Here is a 22954-nt window from a genome sequence, read left to right on the forward strand (position 1 = left end):
GCCCACAGGCAGAGGCAGAGGATGGCTTACTGCTCTACTGTGGGGAGACTGAACACGGCAGAGGCGACTTCATGTCCCTGGCTCTCATCCGGCGCTCCCTCCACTTCAGGTAACTCTTTCACTAAGTCTTGTAGATTTACAAATTCTACCACATATGCCGTATGCAATCCAGCCCATACAACTAGACTCCAGTCACTAAAGGAATGGCGTGAAGGGGGTGAGCCGGGGTCAGTTTCTCAAGTCCTAGAGAGCTGGGATGGCGGGCTAACCTTTGAAGTTTGAGTTTTGGAATGTTGTTGCCTTGTTCATTTATTCTGATGCCAGTTAGGCATGCCACTATGGGATCGTGGCAGCTTGGCAAAGGCCAAGTTCTCTCTTCCCTGAAGTTCAAGTAGAAGGCAGAATCTTCTCAGAGTCTCCTTGGGACAAGATGGCTGACAGCTATGGGGACAGGGAGGGGCCACAGACTCCCAAGGACTGATGGAGACCTAAACCTCTCATGACTTCCCTGGGGTTGAGTTGAACCCTGCCTTGCATCCTATACCCTGGTCATTACCCGATTCCTCCCCCACCACCACCACCAGATACTTTGGAAGCTGCTTTTAGTTAACTTTCAATTTTTCAGGCAGCAAAGTAAGGGCATGTAATGTCTGTCTGTGAATGAATGACAGGCATCAGCCTTGACCCTTCCCATGCTCAAATTCGTGGTGCTCACATTGACACTGAGCATCTGGCTGTCTCTGGAGAAGAGACAAGGGTTCTATACCCATCTGTTCCTGAGTGGCTGAGAAGATGAGGCCACAGGTTTATAAGGCCCCATACACAAAGCCTCCTAGGCCTTAGATCAGCAGTAAGAAGACCAGGGCCATTAGAGAGAAGAAAGACCCAGCTCTTCTGTGTAGAGTTATATGGCGCTCGATAGCCATAGAAACAACTCTGGAAGATTAACTCCTAACTATTATCCAGATGAAGTACCTCATGCTTGCAATCCCAGCACTCTGGAGGCTGGAGATGCAGGGTCATTGCCAGTGACACAGTGAGTTCCAGGCGCTTGGAGCACAGAATAAGACTCTGTCTCAAAACCAATGGATGAGCTGGGCAGATGGCCCAATCAGCAAAGTGCCTACTCTAGAAGCATGGAGACCTGAGTTTGCATCCCCAGCACCCATATAAAAAAGTCAGTGTAACCACAGCATCTGTAACTATAGGGATGAGACAGAGGCAGACATGGCTACCATGTCTAGAAAAATGATGAGGTCCCAAATAAGCGAGAAACTCTGTATCAAAAGATTAGATAGAAAGCAATTGAGAAAGACACCCAGTGTCAATCTTTGGCCTACACAGTCACACACACACACACACACACACACACACACACACTCATCCCAAAACCAAAGAGAGGAGTCTTTATCCTGGACATGATGATGTGGAGTCTGAAAACATAAACTGGTTTATTCTAGAATCTTCCTCTCCACCCCCACCCTCTGCCAGGTTTAATTGTGGAACTGGGACCGCTGCCATCATAAGTGAGAAAATCAAACTTGGGGCCTGGCACACGGTGGCATTGTACAGAGATGGGCTGAACGGGATGCTGCAGTTGAATAATGGTACCCCCGTGAGAGGCCAGTCCCAGGTGAGTGTGGGGTTCGTACTCTCGTCTGGTCCTCAAGATGAGACTGCTGCAGAGAGTGAGGCTCTGGACAACTCTGGGAGGCTGACTGTGCACAGTGAGCTGTGGTGGGGTCCCCACTGCTTTGCCTGTCTGAGCCTCCATACACCCATACTGGGAAGACGCCTTGAACTTGTGAGTGCCAATGCTCTGGGTGCACAACGTGGCACACACCCCATGTGCAGGGATGAATTATCTTTGCACAACCAAGCCAGAGGTCAAGGAAAGCGCATATGGAAAGCAAAGACCCCATCAATAGCATCAGATACAAAAGTAGGCACAAGTACTGTGATCTTGTGGTTTTAGCAAACAGCCTCGAAAGGGTTGGCTGGTCTGGTTCCATATACATGGATAATCCATTTTTCCATGTTGGGATGTATCCTTATAAGAGGAGGTAAGTTAGTTACCTCTTAGGTCACTCTGCAGGTCACTGAGGTACTCATGTACCTGTGATGCTCACAGTAATTTGAAGGTTATCTTTAAGAACAAACAGTTTGAATTAGTGTCTGGCAAGGAGCCAGATCTAATAGAGAGATCAGCAAGATCTCTCTATTCTTCAAAGAAAAGGGAGACTTTGTTCGTATGTCTGAGCATCCTCCCCACTGCCAGGTCCTTGCTGTGCCACAAACAAGACATGATGAATGAAGGTCCATGCCTGAAAGTCTTACTTATTTGGGCCAAAGGGAATAAGGGTCCAACTCTAGTGAATTATAACACCCGGAGTTGCTTATACCCATTGCTAGACAGGAAGAAAGACAGGTTGCACAATTCTAATACAATAACATGAAATGATCAAATAAATTTTGATAAGAATAAAGAAACCTCAATCTGGGCTGGAGAGATGGCTCAGAGGTTAAGAGCATTGCCTGCTCTTCCAAAGGTCCTGAGTTCAATTCCCAGCAACCACATCCATCTCACAACCATCTGTAATGAAGTCTGGTGCCCTCTTCTGGCCTGCAGACATACACACAGAATATTGTATACAATATATATATATATATATATATCTCAATCTGAGTGCAAAATATGACCATGAAAACAGGATGGTTGAAAGCAACGGAGGTTTTATAAAGATTGGCAACAGAGTAACGTAGTAGCCCCAGTAAGCTAAAGAAGCATGTGTCTACATGAATGGCTCTGCGGCACCCAGAGAAGAAGCAGCCATCTTTTGTTTCTGAAGTACTCTAACCTGTGGAAAGAACATGAGAACATTCTAAGAGATAAAAACATGTTCCAGGAGCTACCACCCAAGAGGGAAGTTGACCAGAACCTGAAATGTCTTCAGTGATTGGTTTGAGAAAAGCAGGATGGCTATACATATTTTGCCTAGATCAAAGAAAGAGGCTTTGGGGAAAAGGGTCAGCCCTTCTGGGAGAGCCTTGGGGAGCCTGCCAGGTGTAACAGACTGTCTCGGCAATGAGTCTCTGTCACAGGGGTGTTCCAAGAGTAGCATGTGTAAGCTGTTTATGCATAGAATCCAGCAACCTGGAGGGAGGGGAAACCATAGTTGGTATATAAAATAAATAAATTTTTTTTAAAAAAAAATCAAGAATTGAAAAGAAAAAAGAATCCAGTGGGAACCTGCATTATATGAGATTTTACATTTTTCCAATCCCAATATTCTGTGACTTTATCGAATATAGAAATTAACTGCAGAGAGCGTGTGATATCAAGGCTGGTCAGGATGAAGTTCATCCTGGGGACTTGGCACGCACAGCAAGTGTGAGCAGGCCCTCACCTGGGGAGCATTTAGTAACTGTCAGGAGACAGTGAATCTATTTTAAGCTGGTTCCCCAGAAACAAGCCCAAGGGGAAACCCTGTGCATAGGATGTGCACAGTAGGTGTCCCCAGGGGAGAGACGGGTTTTAGAGAAGTTGGACAGGGCAGGAGTCAGAAAGACTGAGAATCCAGCACGGTTCTTCCTGGTATGGTTTCCGCCTGATCGCATGAGAGTTAGGGAGTAACATTGTCCTCAGAGCTACTCCAAAACGTCAAAGGCTGCCATAGGGACCCAGGCACTCACAGGCACAGTGAAAGCATACCCCAGGGAGCCACAGGCCAAGGTCCAGAGAACAGAACAATGAGGGTGGGGTGTGGGACTGACTGCTGAGAATCTGGATGGAAGAGGCCTAGAGAGCATTTGGTTTGTGTGCTGGAAGCAGCTTGTACGTGGCAACAAATACTTAGAACCTTCTGAGTCCTGAGTCGTTCAGTCTCCTGTTTACACGCGCTTCCTACCTGTGCATAGGAAAAGATCATAGTGATTAGATCTCCACTTGCTGGAAGGAAGCAACCCCCTTAAGGATACGCATTATAGTCGGGACTGAGTTGGGACGTTTTATAAGTCCTGGGGCTGCACCTTCCCCCAGCTCCCTTGTTTATCATTTAATCTAGACGAGTGAGATAGTTGTGTGCTAAAAATAGAACAACCAAGGGTGTCTTAATTTTCTCCCTTCACGTGCAGCCCTGTGCTGTGTAAACCTCCGAACTTAGAATTTAGACTGCTGGTTGGCCCTGGGCTAGAAACTTCCCTGACCCCTGGTAAGACTTAAATATTAAAAAAAAAAAAAAAAAGAAAGAAAGAAAGAAGAAAAGAAATCATACCTATGAGTAAATTTCAAGATATTCTGTAACACAACTTGTTGGATATTTGCCAACAACAGTACTTAATGGCCAGGATCGTGGAAGGGCAGATGTGCAGACAGATGCTCCCCCACACGCCCTGCCACCCTTGCATACATAGAATAGCCCCATGGCCCTTCCAAGGTACACAGTAGATTGATCGCTGTGAAGAGTGGAAAGGGTACTGTTGTTTTTGGGTGCCAGCCTGCTTCAGAGTCGGCTAGATTGGCTTGGATCTGACCTCCTTCCTTCCCTTGCAGCCATTCCAAAGCCGCTGCTCCTGGAAGTGCAGCCCTGTAAGGAGTCAGCGGGTCAGCTACAGTAGTCGATAACCATGGACTTCATTACCTAACAGGGCCGTGTCCTAAAGACAAACCCAGATACAGGAATCCCTAAGGTTTCAACCTACATCTTAGCCATCCCATCCCCCGCAATGCAATCCGTTGTGTTCTGGGTTTTCTTTTTCTTTCTTTCTCTTTTTTTTTCTATTTTTAAAGTGAGATGAAATTTTCATTTTCCTTAAAGGGCCAGTACAGTAAAATTACCTTCCGGACACCTTTGTATCTTGGTGGCACTCCCAGCGCTTACTGGCTGGTGAGAGCTACAGGGATAAACCGTGGCTTCCAAGGCTGTGTGCAGTCGCTTGCTGTTAATGGGAAGAAGATTGACATGAGACCCTGGCCACTGGGAAAAGCCCTCAATGGGGCTGATGTAGGTGAGTGCCCAGGGGCTAGACTGGACCTGGCAGCTTCCTTTCTGGTTGGAGTGAGGAGCGGTACAACTGGTTTACACAAGGCTTCAGGAATGATGAGCCCAAGTCTGTGTTCTATGAACATATCCAGCCTGAGACCAAACATGCTGTGCCTTGCGACCAGGATAGCCTGAGCTCACTGGACAGAGAAGCATGTCCTTTGTTTGACCTTTCACCCAGATGCATCCATGCCTGCCTGCATGTATGTGTGTGTGTGTTATTTGTGTGCCTGGCACTCCTAGCCACTGAGCCATCTCTCCAGCCCCAGAACAATCTCATTCTTGACCATGCTACCCAATGCATTCTTGTCTACCCTCTCATTTACCCTTATTAGAGAGGGGAGAGAATATTATTATGGCCCATATATAGATGAGTCATGGGGGCTTGCAGAGTGGGGTGTGTGTCCAGTGTGGCAGCAGAGCTGGGGTTGTTTTCCAGCAACAAGAACATCTGGTCAACCTTGGAAAGCAGCAGAGTAGGGGTCATTTCCTCCAGGGACTGCCTGAGTCTTAGACACATCACGGTGAAATACTATGGCCTTTGTGGGTTAAATGGAAATCTGTTCCTTGTGGTTGAAGGAGCTGCGGGGCTGAGGTCCAGGTGGCTGGGAGTCCATTCCTCCCAGGTCTTCCTCCTTGGCTTACGAATGGCCAGCTGTCTTGTCGCCTCTTTCCACACAGGGTCGGCCTTCCCTCTGTGGACACACCCCTTGTGTCTCAGGCATTCAGATTTCCTCTCCTAAGGACCTCAGTTAGACCAGATTAGTGCCTGCCTCAATCTGATGACCTCATGCGATATTAGGTCTTCAGTCTGTGTGTTCGGGAGATAGAGCTTTGCCCAGAGCACCATATTCCCGTACCAGTAGCTCCTGTTTATGTTACCCAGGGTGTTCATGGATCTCCTGGACCTCTACTTTCTGTTCGTGTCTTCTGCCATCCCGGGCACAGACCCACCATTAATGGCTGCGGGAACTCAGGGAAGCTCTCCCTCTAAGGACCTCTAACTCCGGCAATGACATGCCCACAGTGTCTTAAGTTTAAATGGTGCTAGAGGACTCCTCTTCTGCTCTTCTCCTCCCGGCCCTTCACTTCTTCTCCGAGAGTAAGCTGGACGCTCCATACCCCCTACCCCCAGCCTTTATAATGAAACCCTTCACTCTCTGTTTCTGCTACTGCCACCCTCTCTAGTCCCCATTTGCCTTCCCATGGGATGTCTTCCCTCGCCTTCTCTACCTCCCGTCAGAGACCTTGAATGCCATTAACGAAGCAGCTTCATGGAACTCCTCAAGGAAGCGCCTGCCAGGCTTTCGTGCCCCACTTCCATTCCCTCCTCTTAAAAAGGCCACATTGCAAGAAGATTTAAATATTACTTTCTTCCCCTGAATCTGAAATAAGCCACAGACTCCACTCCTCCACTGGAACCAGAGCCCTTGGCCCCAGGTGTCTTGCTGTCACACCAAAGCCGGTGTCTCCAGACACAGACCGGAGACCATGTTCTCAGAGCTGAGAACAAAAGGAGATGGTGGTCAGTTTTTCTTGACCCAGCGGCTAGCAGCTGGGATTCTCAGAAGCCCACCCACCCAGGTAGTCCCCTAGACAGGGGTTTGTAGGTGTTCAAACACCTGAAGTTGGTCTTCTTGCCCTATGTGAGAACCGAGCACATAGCCTTGCCCACCTCCTCTGGGAGAGTCTAATGGCGAGGGAATGCAAGTGACTGATCAGGCAAGGATGGGGCTGGTCTTGCTGGGGTGACACAGCCAGATCAAGGGGGTCTGTTCATCTCTAGGGAACTGGCTACCAAATCAGGTAAGTGTGGCAGAACACTGGCAAGCAGCGTGGATGGACTCTTTGTATGTGGCAGACACATGTGCTTTGCCCTCCTCCCTGGAGTCTCCTTCCAGAGAGACTGTGATGAGGCACAGAAGAGAGGCAGCTGGAGCAAGTCAGGGAGTCTCCGTGTCAGAGAATGCGTGAGGAAATGACAAAGTAGTCCTTCCAGAATACTCTGTTTCATAAAAGACTTGTCCATACTCTCTCTCTCTCTCTCTCTCTCTCTCTCTCTCACACACACACACACACACACACACACACACACACATACACACACGCACACACACACACACACACACTCACATCCCATGACATGAAGATGACCCGGAAGTGCTTTTCACTATGAGGGAACCTAACTGTGGAAGGAAAAGCAGGGTTCAAGGGCATATGCCAAGGCTCCTCCCCTCATGGTTCCGCCCCTCGTCCTGCCCCAAAAGAGAAGCTCGGTGATAAGAGTTCTGCTTTTTCAAAGCTTGTCTTGCATGGCTGAGCTTTGAACCAGTGAGGCAGCAGCAAGCACTTAAGCTAATTGGGGTCACACAATCAGGATGCTTTTAATGTAAACACTCTGGTGATGGGGGAGGGGTGGGTTGTTGTCCATCCCTCGTTCAGGAACAGCAGAGAGACGGATTAAAAGCAGGCACCGTTCCATCATCCCTTTGGTGGTTATAAAATGTGTCCTTTGATTTATTGTGTCCATCATGTTTGAAAAGTAGCTCTTCCAGGGGATAAGCCAACATGAGACGAGAGTGAAGAAGAGCGGGTTCCCCTTTGCTGAGAGCGGGTCTGTTGTGTGAGGGTGAACTGCAGGAATGGGGCCCTACGTGATGCTGTGGTCAGCTGTATCTCTGGGAGGGCAGCTGATGACCTGGCTCTGTGACCCTCCCTCTGTTTAGGGGAATGCAGCAGTGGGGTCTGTGACGCCGCCTCCTGCATCAACGGGGGAACCTGTGCAGCCATCAAAGCCGACTCTTACATCTGCCTCTGTCCGCTGGGGTTCAGAGGTCGACACTGTGAAGAAGGTGAGATGGGGGTGGGGCTGGCTGTGTTGATGCAAGTGGCTGCAACTTTCCATCAGTGCCCAGTCAGCAAAGTCCTGCATATTCTTCAGGGATCCAGGTTGCTTTGCTGGGAGGAATGGGAGACTCTCAGAGGGCCAGAGATTAAACCAACCACAGATATGCTCCTTTTAATAAGCAAACATGAGCTGGCTCCTCTGGCCTTTCTGTGGCACCTGGGAAGCCTGCACTGGTGTGCTTTGTGTAAGACTGACTCAAGTGTCCTAAAATCTCATGCTCTTTATAATACCTGACAATTTCCATGAAAATATTGGCAAAGTGTATGCACAAATCAATAACACGATAAGACAACTGTGTTCTTGTTTCTACTTCTCTCCTCTGACCTGATGATTTAGCCCATCTTTCTATACCGTATCATGTATACACACATGTATGCAGACGTGTCTGTATGTATGCATGTGATGCACAACCACATACGATATGGACGTACAAACATTCAGAAATAATAACTGAGAGTTTTAAAGGTTTTGATGAAGAAAAGACATGAAGGCTTGAACTTGCATTAATTTTTCCAGAAATCAGAAGTTAAAAACAAAAGGGAATAAAATTGGAGCTAAGATTACAAAAGTAGTCAAATTTATCTATGAACGACTCAGGTTTGAAACTAAGATACTACAGAGGGGAAAATATTTTCACTGTCTCCTCAAATCTCAAGTCTGAGGAAGAGTGTAGCTGAGCCAGGACTGGTTAGGGACATCTCGGGTTTCTTTAACCTCACATCCGGAGCGGCTGATTCTTGCTCTCCTGCTGTGTCACCTCAGGTCATTAGTGTTAGAGGTTGTTCTGCTCCATGAAGTCATACAGGGAGCAGAGTCTCCACCCCTCAGAATCTTTTATCTAGAAGAGATAAGCACAGGGAAGGAAAAAAGTTTTAGGGACCAGACTACACCCCCCATACTCCACCGGCATAACTCAGCCATACCACCTACTACCCACAGAGCAACTGGGAGATGGAGGCAAGTCCCTGCCCAGGAAGAAAACAGCACAGGCCCATGCAGTTGGCTAGCTGGTCTGGGCCACACCGCGATCTCTAACACTTTGCTTGTCTCTTCAGCATTTGCCCTGAGCATCCCTCAGTTCAGAGAGTCACTGAGGTCCTATGCCGCCACACCCTGGCCCCTGGGGCCCCAGCATTACCTTTCTTTCACGGAGTTCGAGATCACATTTCGGCCCGACTCAGCCGATGGTGTCCTCCTGTACAGCTATGACACGGGCAGCAGGGACTTCTTGTCCATCAATATGGCTGGGGGCCACGTGGAATTCCGCTTCGACTGCGGTTCGGGGACTGGAGTTCTCAGGTGAGGGCCAAAGTCTTGAGCAACTTCCTCCTCTCCAGAGCCACAGCCACCACCACTATGACCACTAAATTGCTACCCACCCACCCTCTTCCTGTTTTCTCTTTGCCAGCATCTGTGGTCCATGGAAGCCTGCCCTGTGGATGACTATGCCAGACCACCTGTAGACTGTATACTCATTCTCTCTCTCTCTCTCTCTCTCTCTCTCTCTCTCTCTCTCTCTCTCTCTCTCTCTCTCCCTCTCCCTCTCCCTCTCCCTCTCCCTCTCCCTCTCCCTTTCACCTCCCTCTCTCCCTTCCTCACTTTTTCCCTCCTTCCTTCCCTTCACCAAATACCTATCAAGCACGTATTAATTCCCAACTTCAGATTATGGAAAATGGGCTTGCTTTCCATGGGAGCAATCTGCCTCCATTTCCCCCTGAGGACATGCAGTACCATCAGTAGCCAGCCACTCAGGGAACTATAACCAATCCTCACCTTACACAGAGCAACATATATTGGGCACTCAGCGAATAAATGTTGACCCTGAAAAAGTATTCATAGGGGCTGGAGAGAGATGATGCGGTCATTAAAGTGCTTGTGGCAACAGAATGGGGACCTGAGGTCAGATCCCCAGCACTCATGTCAAAAGCAATGGCGCACATCTGAAGTTCAACACTTGGGAGCAAACGGGTAGACCCTCAGAGCTCACTGACCAGCCATTCTGGCCGAATTAGTGGACTCCTTGTTCAGTGAGAAACCCTGTCTCCAAAATCAAGGGGGATAGCACTTGAGAAGCACACCTGACATCAACCCTGGCCTCAGTGTACACATGCGCGGGCATCCACACACACACACACACACATGTGCACACATGATGCATCATGCATGCGTGTATACCAGAAAGATCAAATTACAGCTTCCCTCTTGAATTATTTCCCTGATGGTGACTCACAACTTGTCTTATACACCCTATTTAGGAACCTAACCGCGACTCCCCCACAAATGCTGGTGCAGGACATAGATTGAGGGTTTCAGCAGTGTGGCAGTGGAGGGGACTTCTAAAGCATCTGATCATCCTTGCCAAACCGGCTGGAGCAGCCGGAACTTTCATCTTGCTATCTAGTCTGAACTACTCAATCCCTTCAAAGATCCATTGTTCCTCTACAGCAGTTCCATGGCCTTTGGAGACGGTTGGCGGCTTGTTTGGAAGATGGAAATGTTTTTCTTATTCATGTCTCCCTATTTGAAAAATAATTATTTGTGCTTTATTTTAAAATATGAATTTATTTTTCTTTATTCTTGAGAATTTTATGCATATAATCAATGAGATATAACCATATCTATTTTTCTATTTACAACTTCAGTTCTTCCTGACACATTTCCTTCCCAACTTCCTATCTTATTTTTTAATAACTCACTCAGTCCGGTTAGTGCTACCTATTTATTTGTGGGTGTGGGGCCATCTTTGGGTCCTGGGAATCCTATCAGTGGCCATACCTACAAAAGGAATGATCCTCCCTCCCCTAGCAACTGCCAACTGCCAAGAGCTCCTCAGTAAGGCTTGACAATTGGAACTAACCTTCCACATCTTGCCCAGCATTTTGCTAGCTTGATCTTATGCAGGTAACAGCAGCTTCTGTGAGCTGACACTTGTCACAGCCCCATGAAGTCCAGAGACAGCATACTATAGCAGTCTTCCCTGGCCTCTTGCTCTTCCATTCTTTCTGCCTCCTCTTCTTTACTGACTCCTGAGCCTTGGTGGCAGGGGTGGATGAGAGGGGGTGGGAATGATGGAGTTGTCCTGCTTAGGCTAATCACTCAGTATCTTAGTCTCGGCCCTTTGTCCAGGTGTACATCTTTACCTTGACATCTGCACACAGCAGAAAGAAGTCTTCCTGACCCATGTCGAGAGTAGTTCAGGTCTATGGGTGTGAACATAAATATTTAGATGTCAGTTTGACAGCAAGACCTCTTACTATACGTCTCGTAATAGTACTTTTAACCTTCAAGCTCCAAGGCTCCTAATCCAATACAGAGGTCACCAGTGCTATGTTTGTCTAATTCTTTTTTTTTGAAAGTGCCTGGGACTTTGCTTAAACCCTGCCACAGGCTTTCAGGCTGCTGTTACTTCCAAGGAAATTGCGGCTGTCCTCAGTGGTTGTTCGTGTTGCTAGCCTGGCATTTTTTGAAGTGTGTGGGGGAGGTATTAGCACTACTCATTGCCCTCAGCTGATGACTACTTTTTACGGCTGACGGGAAATGCTGTCTCTATTACGTTTCAACTGTTAGTCAAAGGAATATTTTTTTTTGTCCTTGTGGCTGAGTTTCTGCATCAGTTGACACCTCCCACCCTGGGGAAGGTACAAACATTTTTTCCCCTCTGGTTATGTAAAGCATCCTATATCTCAAGACAACTTTTGTGGTTATTTAATTGATTCAATTTACATATGATTATGCAAAACAGCATAAGCAATTCACTTAGAAGTATATGTCAAGTTTAGAGGGGAAGACACCTTGATAATCACCTTGCACTTTGAATCACCCCTTCAGGGTAAAGAGTGACCTCAAGATCTGGAGACACAGGCATGCTTCACACTCTCTCAGAACACGTGCCCCTCCCACCTGCCCCCCTATAGTAGCAGATCCCAGTTTGGGGTCACTAGCAGCTAGATCTTAAGATGTCCAACATTTCATTTTCATATGTCTATGCCAATTTTTAATAAGTAGTATTTTAGTTTTTTTTTTTTTTTTTTTTTTTTTTACATGTGAGTTATCCTTTTCCTACCTGTCAGGGAAGGTGATTAGAGGAAAAAATTTCTTGGCTCCTGAGTGATAATAAGACAAGACTTACTAGAGATTAAACCACCATTGGCCTCCGGTCCCACCTCCATTCCATGCAACTTGACAGCCAGGTCCACTATTAGTATTTCACATGCCTCGTGGGGAGTTATTTATTTTGAAAACTATTTCAAAGAATCCCCCACTTAATTAAGGAAATTTGGTGAGAGCCTGAAGCGTAGGAAATTATGGAATTGGCCAAGTCATTTTAATTTTAGGAAAAGGGTATTGTGGTCAAAATCATTATGAGCTTGATTCGAGCATCAAGACAATCGGAATGAGCTCTCAATGACTGGGATCAATATAACCGTGCAGAAGACGGTGTCGGATTGACAGCCAGTGACCTTTGCAGGACAGAAACATGACAAGTGTGTGGTTAGTCATTATGGAAATAGACCACTTAAAAAAGGCCCGCTTGTTTCTTTATTGCATATTGATTTAGCCAAGGTGATTAAATTCTAATTGCTAAGGACAAATCACAAAAGCATTTGCCTGAGCAGAGGAATCAAATTAGGGGGTGCTGACCCTTTAATAATCATGCCATTGGTATTCTCTGTCGTTTTCTAAAGATGATACAGGAGCAAAAAGTAATTGGGAGGTTCAGTAAAGGCCAGGAGCTAGACATAGTTAGAAATAGAAATGCATTGATTATATTCCTTCCGCACACCTCACTCTCAAAAGCGAGTTGTGAAACTCCTGCTGTAACATTTTGGCATCAAGTGCTCCCGCCTTGACTTAGGAACTGAATTTTCAAGGTCATCTGAATGCCCGTCAGAACAGCAGTGAACACAGACCCTGCTTCTCCTTGTCCTGAACCTTTGTGTGTTGCTCTGATAGACCATGGGGAGCAGGAAGAGCTTGAGAAGTGCAGAAACTTATGGCTCCCATTTACGGGGCCTAGGAAATCCAAGATCAATAAAGTGCATTCTGCAAAGGCCTTTTGGTGTCACCCTAAGGGAGAAGAGAGATGAATATGAGGACACATCTGGATGCGTATTCAGGAAGCAAGGGACTGAAATCTTTTATGAGAAATACCAAGTGATCATGATGTTAATCCGCTCGTGAGGCAAAGACCATACTACCTCAGTAGTCTTCGCTCAAAGTTTATTACTCTCCGTGTTGCACTGAGGATTAAGATTTTTGATGCACGATCTTTGGGGGCATTTTCAAACCAGAGCATTTTTTCCCACCGATATACTATCATGAAAAATTTCAAATGAGCCAAGTGTGATGGTGCACAGCTGTAATCCTAGCACACAAGAGGCAGAGGCAGGCGGAACTCTGTGACTAGGAGGCGAGCCTGGTGTCCACAGCCAAGTTCCAGGCCAGTCAGATTTACATAGTGAGACCTTGTCTCAAAAGCAGACAACGGGACTCACAGGGTGGATCACCTGGTAAACACGCTTGCTGCGTGCCCTAGTTTGCTTTCTATCGCTGTGACACAACCCCATGGTCCAAAACAACTTGTGAAGGAAAAGGCTGATCTGGCTCACTCTGCCATGCCACAGTCATTCGCTGAGGGAAGTCAGATGATCTGCTCATCTCCGCTAGGACTTGATACCTTTTCTGTAACCGTAAGCCAAAATGAGCCTTCCCTCTGGCAAGTTATTTCTTGAACTTGAAAACAGCAGCCGGAAAAGTAGCTAATACAGGTGAGTGCCTACAGGTGGAATCCGTCCCATCACAGCTGCACTGATGGAATGGTGGCTCACACCCGTTATACACTGACTCACGTACAGTTTCCATCTCTATTCATTAGGAGTCTCCAGAGAAACAGAACTGACCTGGGATGTCCTTCTGTACATTGAGAATTGTGTTGCTTTTATTGGTTGATGGATAAAGCTACTTTGGCCTATGGCAGGGCAGAATATAACTAGGTGGGAAAGTCAAACGGAATACAGGGAGAAAGAAAGTGGGGTCAACAGAGATACCAGCAGCTGCCCGAGGATTAAGAGCCCAGAGCATTATCAGTAAGCCATGGACCATGTGGCGGTACTCAAATTAATAGAATGAGTTAATTTAAATGCAAGAGATAGCCAGTAATAAGCCTGAACTATTGGCCAAACAATTATAATTCATATTAAACCTTTGGAGTGATTATTTAGAAACAGCTACAGGAACTGGCGGACAGGACAGAAACCAGCTACACAGAACCAATGAGGAAACAGATAGAAATATAGGGAAACATTTGTCTGGTGAGATTATCTCTTATGATTATGGGACTGAGGCAATCCACAGTTTTCTTCAGGAAGGCTAGAAGCCAAAAAAAAATGTCTATGATGTAGTTCTGGCCAGGCCTATAGGTGAATCCATGGCACAAGTCGCAGTCTGAGTCCAAAGGACCAGGAGCCAGGACACTGACGATACAAGTTCTGATCCATATCTCACGAACAAAGAATGGTGCTACTGTCCAAAGGCAGGATGAGGTGGATGAGGTGGATACCCAAGCTCCGGCAAAGGGAGAGAGTCCCACTTTTCCTGTCTTTTCGTTCTGTTCAAACCCACCACAAATTAGATAATGTCCCCGTGCATTGGTGAAGGCTGTCTTCTTTGCTCAGTTCATCAATTCAAAGGTTTATCTCTCATAAACCCCTCATAGAGACATCCCAAATAACACTGTACCAGTCAGCCGGGTTTCCTCATTTCGTCAAGTGCACACAGAATGTCAACGTCACATCTTTCTTTGACAGGAGCGAGGAGCCCCTCACCCTGGGCCAATGGCACGAGCTACGTGTGTCTCGCACAGCGAAGAATGGTATCATACAGGTGGACAAGCAGAAGGTAGTGGAGGGGATGGCAGAGGTAAGGACACACTTGTCTCTCTCAATGGTTGATGTGGACGAGACCATTGTTTTCCATTGACGTTAGGGAAAAAAAGGTAGCATGAAGGGGGCTTTTAAGTGGCTCAGAGGGTTAAGGTACTTGTCACCAAGGCTGGTGACCTGTTTGATTCCCAGAATCCACAGAGCAGAAGGAGAGAGAGAATTAGCTCCTGCAAGTTGTCCTCTGATCTTGACACATGTGCTGTCATATATCATGTAGGTAAACACACACACACACACACACTAACACATGAAAAGCCACATCATGTAGCATCTGAGTGTATAGATTCTAGTCTGAAGCTGAAATCCCAGCTCTCCTTTAGACAGTTACAGTTCTGTTCTGCCACCATGAACTGAACGACAACAACAGTCCTGGCCTCACAGGGCTGTTACAAACCTGTGAGTTATACTTCGTTAATAATTAGCAACCAGGGCACTTTTAAGAACTCTCCTTTTACACATACCCTCCCTCCACCTCTGCCACGGTCCTCGCCATCTATATGATGTGGTGACTGAGATCACAGATCCATCAGGGTAGGGATGACATGCTTGACAAGAGCATGCTACAAAACTAGACTCCTGAGCTTCCAAATCCAGCTCCACCACTCACCAGTGCGGTGAGCTCAGGCTGGTCATGTGACTGCTGAGTTTATGTTTTTCTCATTGGCACTGTCATCCTTATGTCAATGGAGACAATCCTGACGATGATAGCACACATCAGAGAGTCATTAGGAGAGTCAGGAGAATCACATAAGGAAATCACAGCTGTGTCCCACACACAGTCAGGTTTATGATGCTTCCCTTGCCCGTCTCATTATTTAATACTGTGCTACTATAGACTCAAGGGCACAGAATTTCCACTGTAGTTGATTTTATTTCTGAGTTCACATTTAAAGAAAAACATTTTTAAAGAGGGAAATTTGCATAAAACGATAGGCTACCTCCTCCCTTCCTTGGGTGTAAGAATTGAGCCTTGCCTCTCCAGCAGGAGGGATGGTTGTTCAAAAGCCAAAATGAAGCCAATCTCACCCTGTTCGTTGGATACAGTGGGACTCAAAGTCCTTTCAGAGCCTTGAGTTTGACTTGAAGAACAGTCTGCTATTGACAACACAGCCTTTTTTCTTTCCTCTGATAACTCATCTCAATTCTGGGGTCAAAGACAAGGGAGAAATGCTTGTGAGTATGTGACGCCAGCTTCGGCTGTAACAAATTTTCTCTCAGGCTACAAGGATTCCCAAGGGTCTCTTTGCTTCCTTCCTGACCTTGCATTGAATTAAGAACTGTAAGGGGAGCCGGGTGGTGGTGGCGCACGCCTTTAATCCCAGCACTCGGGAGACAGAGGCAGGTGGATCTCTGAGTTCGAGGCCAGCCTGGTCTACAAGAGCTAGTTCCAGTACAGGCTCTAGAAACTACAGGGAAACCCTGTCTTGAAAAAAAAAAAAAAAAAAGAAAGAACTGTAAGGAGCTGGGGCTTAGCTCACTGGTAATGCCAGGTGGGGCAGGAACAAACAGAATGTTTTAGCTGGCTGACCAGAAACTGTCCTCAAGATGAACCCCAGGAGCAGGGATAGACCCGGGCCCTACACTGATACTGTATTTAACTCTGCACAAAGTCTAACTAAAGAGAATCCTCAGCTTCAGTACAGGCTCAACCATTACCCTCAACTCCAGAACATCATCTTTTTATAACAAAGGGTTAGTTTCCATCCATGCATATGGCCACCAACGGCTCAGTACAGCTTCAAATTAGGAGCCAAACTGAAGGAAGGAGAGAGAAGAAAGGGTATAGAGACCCAATGCCAAATCCTGAAATCTTCTGCCCAGAGAGGGTCATTACTTCTCTGCTCCATGGTTCCATCTGAGCTCTACCAGTTTCAGGCAGTTTTCCTGATGGTGCAGTACTGCTCCTCAAAGTAACACTGCTCATCAGCGGACAGTGTTGTGGTCTCTGCATGCATTACGATGCACCTGGAATTCAGATATTATATTACGATCCTATTTGCACACAGTGAAACTGAGCCCCAAGGCATCTAGGAAACTTCCTGACATCCAAGTACCACACAAAACAATGTGCATGGTGGCGCAGCCTTTAATCCCAGCACTCGGGAGGCAGAGGCAGACGGATCTCTGTGAGTTCGAGGCCAGCCTGGTCTACAAGAGCTAGTTCCAGAACAAGCTCCAAAGCCACAGAGAAACCCTGTCTCGAAAACCAAACCAAACCAAAACAAAACAAAACAATGTGCAGCCAGCTTGCTATGATGACCCTTGAGGATGCTGAAACCATCTATCCTACAGTTAGTCTCTGACTCGCTGTTTTTTGTGCCTTGGCAGGGAGGCTTCACCCAGATTAATTGCAATACGGATATTTTTATTGGCGGAGTCCCAAACTACGATGATGTCAAGAAGAACTCGGGCATCCTTCGTCCATTCAGTGGAAGCATCCAGAAGGTACAGCTTCACTTCCTCGTCACTCATTGTACACAGCGTTAAGGGCTGCAACCAGTGTTATCTGCTGCACCTCAGAAAGACGGTTTGAGAAATGCTGAAATGGTTACAGTCTTACTGTTTAATACTTACAATCTGGTTTTCCACATACCTGTTCCTGGGTTTCTGTTCAGTACAAAGAGATTCTAGAAAGTCAAGGTGACTTTTTTTTTTCAGCAGAATTTCCCCAACTTTTCTAGGGCTATCGGGATGAATTCAGCTTAGGTCATTCTCTGAGTTACTGTGTAGTTTGTTCCACGCGAGAGCCAACTGCTGTTCCCACCCACCCACGAGCAGTTGCTGCTCGTCATTCATACGATGGAGCTCTGAGATTCCAGGGACATGCTCCAGAACAGTGACGACAAAAGAATGGTTTGGTAGTGGAAGATGCTGACCCAATTCCCACATATCCTCCTATTCCTTCTCTTGGGGATGCCCAAGACCCCTCAGGTCATGAGGATGTATTCTGCTGGCTACAGAAATGTGGACTGACTCAGAGTTCATACTTGCAGGGTTGCCAGCACTGAAGAAAAGTGAATTTTGACCCTTGGTTAGTCTCATGTTTCCCTTTCATGATGAGGGGTGGCCTGGGGACCAAAGCAGGACCCATGACAATGCATGAGAGTAAAAGATAAGAAAGTCCTACCGTAATCTGAAGATTGTGCTCTGGGAGGCCTCTGGTGTGTGTCCTTACATCTCAGCGCTGGTTCAAGGAAAGCCCAGCCAGCATCTGCCTGCGCTCACACGCCCTTTTGGTGCTGAACTATCACTGGCATCTCGAATCAGGTTTTGGTTCCCCACAGGAGGCACTGGTCACATTTGCACAGTTTTGAGATAGGAAGAAGCTCACCTACATGTCCTCCCTTCTCCAGCTTTGCCCCTGGATCACGGGGCACACAGCCCTTCTCCCCTGCCTTTCCTTTCCTGTGACTGAGGCACTGGTTGTGCCGCAGCCAGCGGGAGACAAGTGCCGGGCTTGTATTGGCTGGAGCACATACGGCTGGATTTTGTATTTTTTTCTCGCCTGCAGCATGCAAGGGGGAAATTAGGGAAGGGTCAGGGTCTTCGCTAGTGGCTTCTCAGATTCAGGATCTGGAGAGGTTTCCTCACAGCCTCGCAACACTCTTCAAGAGTGAGGTACATCTTTGGAAAAGGACGCAGATTTCTAGTACGAAACATCTCTGCCAGGCAGCACCCCAGGCAACGGGGGTCCCCAGGGTACTTCTCTCTCTCTCAGTGTTGCAAAGCTAGCAGCAGCAGCTCCATGGACGTGGCCATTCTGCATGCTATGTTAAGGGCTCAAGAGTTAGGAGGAGGTAAGTCACCCAGTAGCATTCTCCAGGAATATATTATTACTTTGCCTAGAGCCATCTGCCAGGAAAGGAGGAACAGGGCTCCCTGCCTCGGGAAGTATATGCTCAGTGGAGCAAAGGGGAAGTCTGAGCTGATGTGGAGAGGGAGGGAACTCAGAAATGTTGAAGAAGACAGACAAGGGCAGTGGGAGAGTCCATGAGGCTTGGGTTCTGATGTAGGTGACATCACACAGTATAGAGGAAGTATACAAGAAAGCTGACCTACAGAAATATAGGTGAGAGGTCACTTACAGCCGCAGAAGTCATTCAAAAACAACTGCATCACCAAAGCCCACCAGCATGGGTGACAACTCAGTCAGAAGAAACCTGCATCGCAGCACCTACAGGTGGCGCAACAGGTTGGAATTTCCTTTCCCAGAGACTCTCAGTCCAATCCTCTTCTATGTAGTCTGTCTGGTCTCTGTTTCTTCCAGATTATTGGCCACCTCCGTTTCTTTCAGGCTGCTAGGCCTACACATCTCCCAGGAAGATCTGCCTGATAATCTTCTTTGTAGCTTGGCTTGTCTGTCCCTCAGCAGGCTTTACTGTTTAGATACTTCCCTGAGGAAGAGCCCTAGTATCTGGTCAGTTTCAGGGATTTACTAAAGCTGTTTTGAGTTGTTTGCTTCCTGTCCCTGCAGAGGGAAATGCTGCCATTTCTGAGGTCACTGATCACCAGAGAGGGCTCCCGTCTGCGGCTTCCCCTAAGTGTAGAACTCAACCCTTCTGTTCCCCTTCATCTGAAGGACGGCCAGATTAGCATGGAGATTTTCTTCCTTTGGTTAACCTCTGCCATTATGTGTAGCTCGGGCTGGTAAGCAGCAAGTTTGTTTTCCCAAGTCTTGATTTCTCTCTGTTTCTGTATCCTAAGATCATCCTGAATGACCGGCCCATCCACGTGAAGCATGACTTCACATCTGGAGTGAACGTGGAGAATGCAGCCCACCCCTGTGTGGGAAACCCCTGTGCCCACGGGGGCAGCTGTCGACCCAGGAAGGAGGGCTATGAGTGTGACTGCCCCTTGGGCTTCGAGGGCGTGAACTGCCAGAAAGGTACATTTGGGGTCTTAATGTGGCTGCATGGAGGGCATGGAGGCCACAAACTGAATTATGGGGACCACTCTAGTTTCTTTTCTCCCCACAGTACTGAGCCATGAAGCCAAAACCTCACACACACATTCGGCAAGCACTCTGTCACTGAAATGCATGCCCAATCCTTTCTATAGGTTTTTTATCTTGAAAGAATGTCTCACTAACTTTCCCAGGCTAGCCTTAAGCTCATCTAGAGTCCATATAGGCCTTGAATTTACAATCTACTGCCTCAACCTCCTAAGATGCTGGCATTACAGTCCCATGCTACCAGGGTTGGTGAGAGCAGTACTCTTGAAGGGAGAATTGACAATACAGGTCCTGGTCATTTTGATCAGCAACTTCAGCAACATATCAGGTAACTGTTACATCATATATGCTACTATAATTGCTTAAGAAGATTTCAGTCCTAAAGTAACTCTGTAAGAGTAGGTAAAGGGCCTTTCCGACACCTACCCTGACTCTTCCCTAAGAGTCCTCTCGTAGGCTCTTTTCCGAAAGGTTAACCTGGACACAGCAAGGACTTAAGGATTTGTGCTTTTGAGCTACTCCAAGAGCATCTTGGCCAAGGAGTGCCTTTGCTTATGTCCTGAGAAACCTTTGGATGCTGTAAAGAGAAATGCTGCCCAAATGTAGAAAACTATGAACAGTGCATTAGTTCTCTAAGCTACAGTATGCACAGCCTTCTGTCCAGTGCTCTATTCCATGCTATTGAACCCATCTGGGTCCCAAATGTTCTCATTCACCGGAGACTGCAGTACCGACCATATGAGGCAATGTGTAGAAACATGGTGAAGGCTTCCTGCTGATTGTCACCCTGATACTAGCCACCATTATCACTGATGAGAAAAATAAGCTCCCTAGCAGATGCTGTGAGCTCCCATCACAGGCTCTGTCTGAAAGGTTGGAAGGGCCACAAACTACAGACCCTGCTTGAGCCTTCCTCTACCTACTTTAGGGAAGCAGAAGCCTTGGTCTTGGCATCGGGTAGTGGTCTGTACCTGTCCATAGGTACCACATTCCTGGTCACACAGACCATCTCATTTCCAGTCAGAATGGCCCCCTGCCCTAGAGCTGTTATTGATGGAAGCGAACAGGCCTGAAAGAGATAAGTCAATGAACCTGTGAAAGCCCTGTGCTTGCCTTCCCGTGATTCACCACTACAGGGGCCCTATTTCTACCAAAAGAAAAAAACTCTAAATTTTACGGGTAGATATTTTGTACATGGGAATGCCAAGGAATTATTTACAGCAGCTGTGGAGAATATAAAAAGGTACCAATTTGCCAGTTAAACAGCTTAGTAGCATTTCTCACCTTTAAATGACTTCAGGAGTCTGTCTGATAGAGCACGCCGTCATACTTTTTTTTCTTTTTTTTGAAAATAAAAAGCAAATTAAGAGTAACTTTATGAATCTCAGATTCTAATTCTGAGGAATAATATTTGAAGAAGTGCCTACTTAAGGAGTGGCCTGTTCCTTTAGAAAACTGGGTTTGGAGTCAAGGCAAATGGCTCAGTTGGTAAAGGACTTGCTTTGTAAACATAAAGACCTGAGTTCAGCTCCCCAGCACCCATGGAAAGAGCCTGGTATGACACCACGTGCACTAAAATTCTAGGACTTAGAACGTGAGGGCAGGAAACTACTGAGGCTCAACAGCCAGCTGGTCTTGTGGAACTGATGAGCTCCAGCTTCAGGGAGAGATCCTGCCTCAAAAATAAAAAATAAGCCGGGTGGTGGTGGCGCACACCTTTAATCCCAGCACTCAGGAGGCAGAGGCAGGAAGATCTCTGTGAGTTCGAGGCCAGCCTGGTCTACAAGAGCTAGTTCCAGGACAGACTCCAAAGCCACAGAGAAACCCTGTCTCAAAAAAACAATCAAACAAAAAAACACACAAAATGAGAAAGGAAGGAAGGAAGGAAGGAAGGAAGGAAGGAAGGAAGGAAGGAAGGAAGGAAGAAAGAAAGAAAGAGGTTGCGACTGACTGAGAAAGACACCTAATGTCAACTGCTGTCTTCCACATACAAATACGACATGTGTGCACACAACAGCATGAACTCTTACATATGTATATACTATGTGTGCATAAATATCCCCCCCCCACACACACAGAAGAATACAACTTGAATTTGGGGCTTATTCTTCAGTGTTGACTCTAAGTCTGGAGGGTCACAATAGACCTTGTCAAGCCTGCTTCTGACACTAATAGTCTGAATATAAGGTCTGGGCTTATGTGAACACTCAGCTTTGGGGTGATAACAAGGCAAGGGCAGGTTATGCTCTTGTTAGCCTGTGTCCTGATACAGACGTTGTCTGGATCAGGTATGATGTGTTCACATAGTGGCTCTGAGACTCTAGGCTCATAGCCAGTGAGAAACAGATCTTATGAGCACGGCAGGGCAGACCTCAGCCAGAGCCTGGGCTCCTGCAAGATCTGAGGGAGTAGGCCATGACTCTTTCCCAGCAAAGCAGGCTAAAAACTGGGGAACTCTCAGATGCCCTGCACGTTGCTCTAGTGTCCCCTCCAGCTCTGAAATGAAAATACTGCTTAGGAAACGGGAAGGACCGTATATGGGAGGGACTGCCTCCAGCCTGTATCTCCACTCCCGTGTCAATGGCCTGGGAGGACTAAAGGGGCTCTGTGACAGTTTCTTCAGGTTGCAGTAGGCAGGTAACTGTGGGTGGTGGCCTGGTGGCCGACAACGCTGCTGTCATTTTGGGTAACTTCTCCATTGGGTTGGGAAGAAAGGGAAGGAAGATAGGCAGTGGTCACATTTCCTTAGAGAAGGAAGACACTGTGAACTGGGCCAGATCCAAAGCTTCAAAAACCCAGAATGCTTAGAAACCCTCTGCAGTTGTCAGGGAGAAGCCTGCGACATTTAGCAAGGTGATTCTTCTACATATAGCAGCTGGAAACTTTTCCGACCTCATAATAAAACTAAACTTCAAAACAAGAACCTGTCCTAAACACCCTCCACTGAAGCTTATCTAGTTTGGTTTTGTTGTTGTTTTGTTGTTGCCTATGAATTTCTTAGGCCTGGTCTTGATATGTAGCTCAGCACCAGGCTGGCCTGGTGCTCACTGTGCAGCCTATGATGACCCTGAATTGCTGACCCTCCTGCTTCAGCTCCTCAAGCACTGTGGTT

The 22954-nt window shown here is 47.0% G+C and overlaps 1 protein-coding gene across 2 annotated transcripts in view; it reads left to right on the plus strand.

Annotated features, from left to right (window-relative positions):
* Positions 1–22954, plus strand: part of Egflam (EGF like, fibronectin type III and laminin G domains) — a 163026-nt gene that overhangs the window by 118395 nt on the left and 21677 nt on the right. For both annotated transcript variants that reach the window (XM_038321574.2, XM_038321575.2), the window contains exons 10-17: positions 9–109; positions 1492–1633; positions 4818–5007; positions 7769–7894; positions 9006–9249; positions 14757–14868; positions 17220–17336; positions 19596–19776. In XM_038321574.2, the coding sequence (XP_038177502.1) occupies positions 9–109; positions 1492–1633; positions 4818–5007; positions 7769–7894; positions 9006–9249; positions 14757–14868; positions 17220–17336; positions 19596–19776 (1213 nt within the window). The remainder of the gene's footprint in view (positions 1–8; positions 110–1491; positions 1634–4817; positions 5008–7768; positions 7895–9005; positions 9250–14756; positions 14869–17219; positions 17337–19595; positions 19777–22954) is intronic.

The sequence above is a fragment of the Arvicola amphibius genome, chromosome 3 (genome assembly GCF_903992535.2).
Source record: "Arvicola amphibius chromosome 3, mArvAmp1.2, whole genome shotgun sequence".
NCBI lineage: Eukaryota > Metazoa > Chordata > Mammalia > Rodentia > Cricetidae > Arvicola > Arvicola amphibius.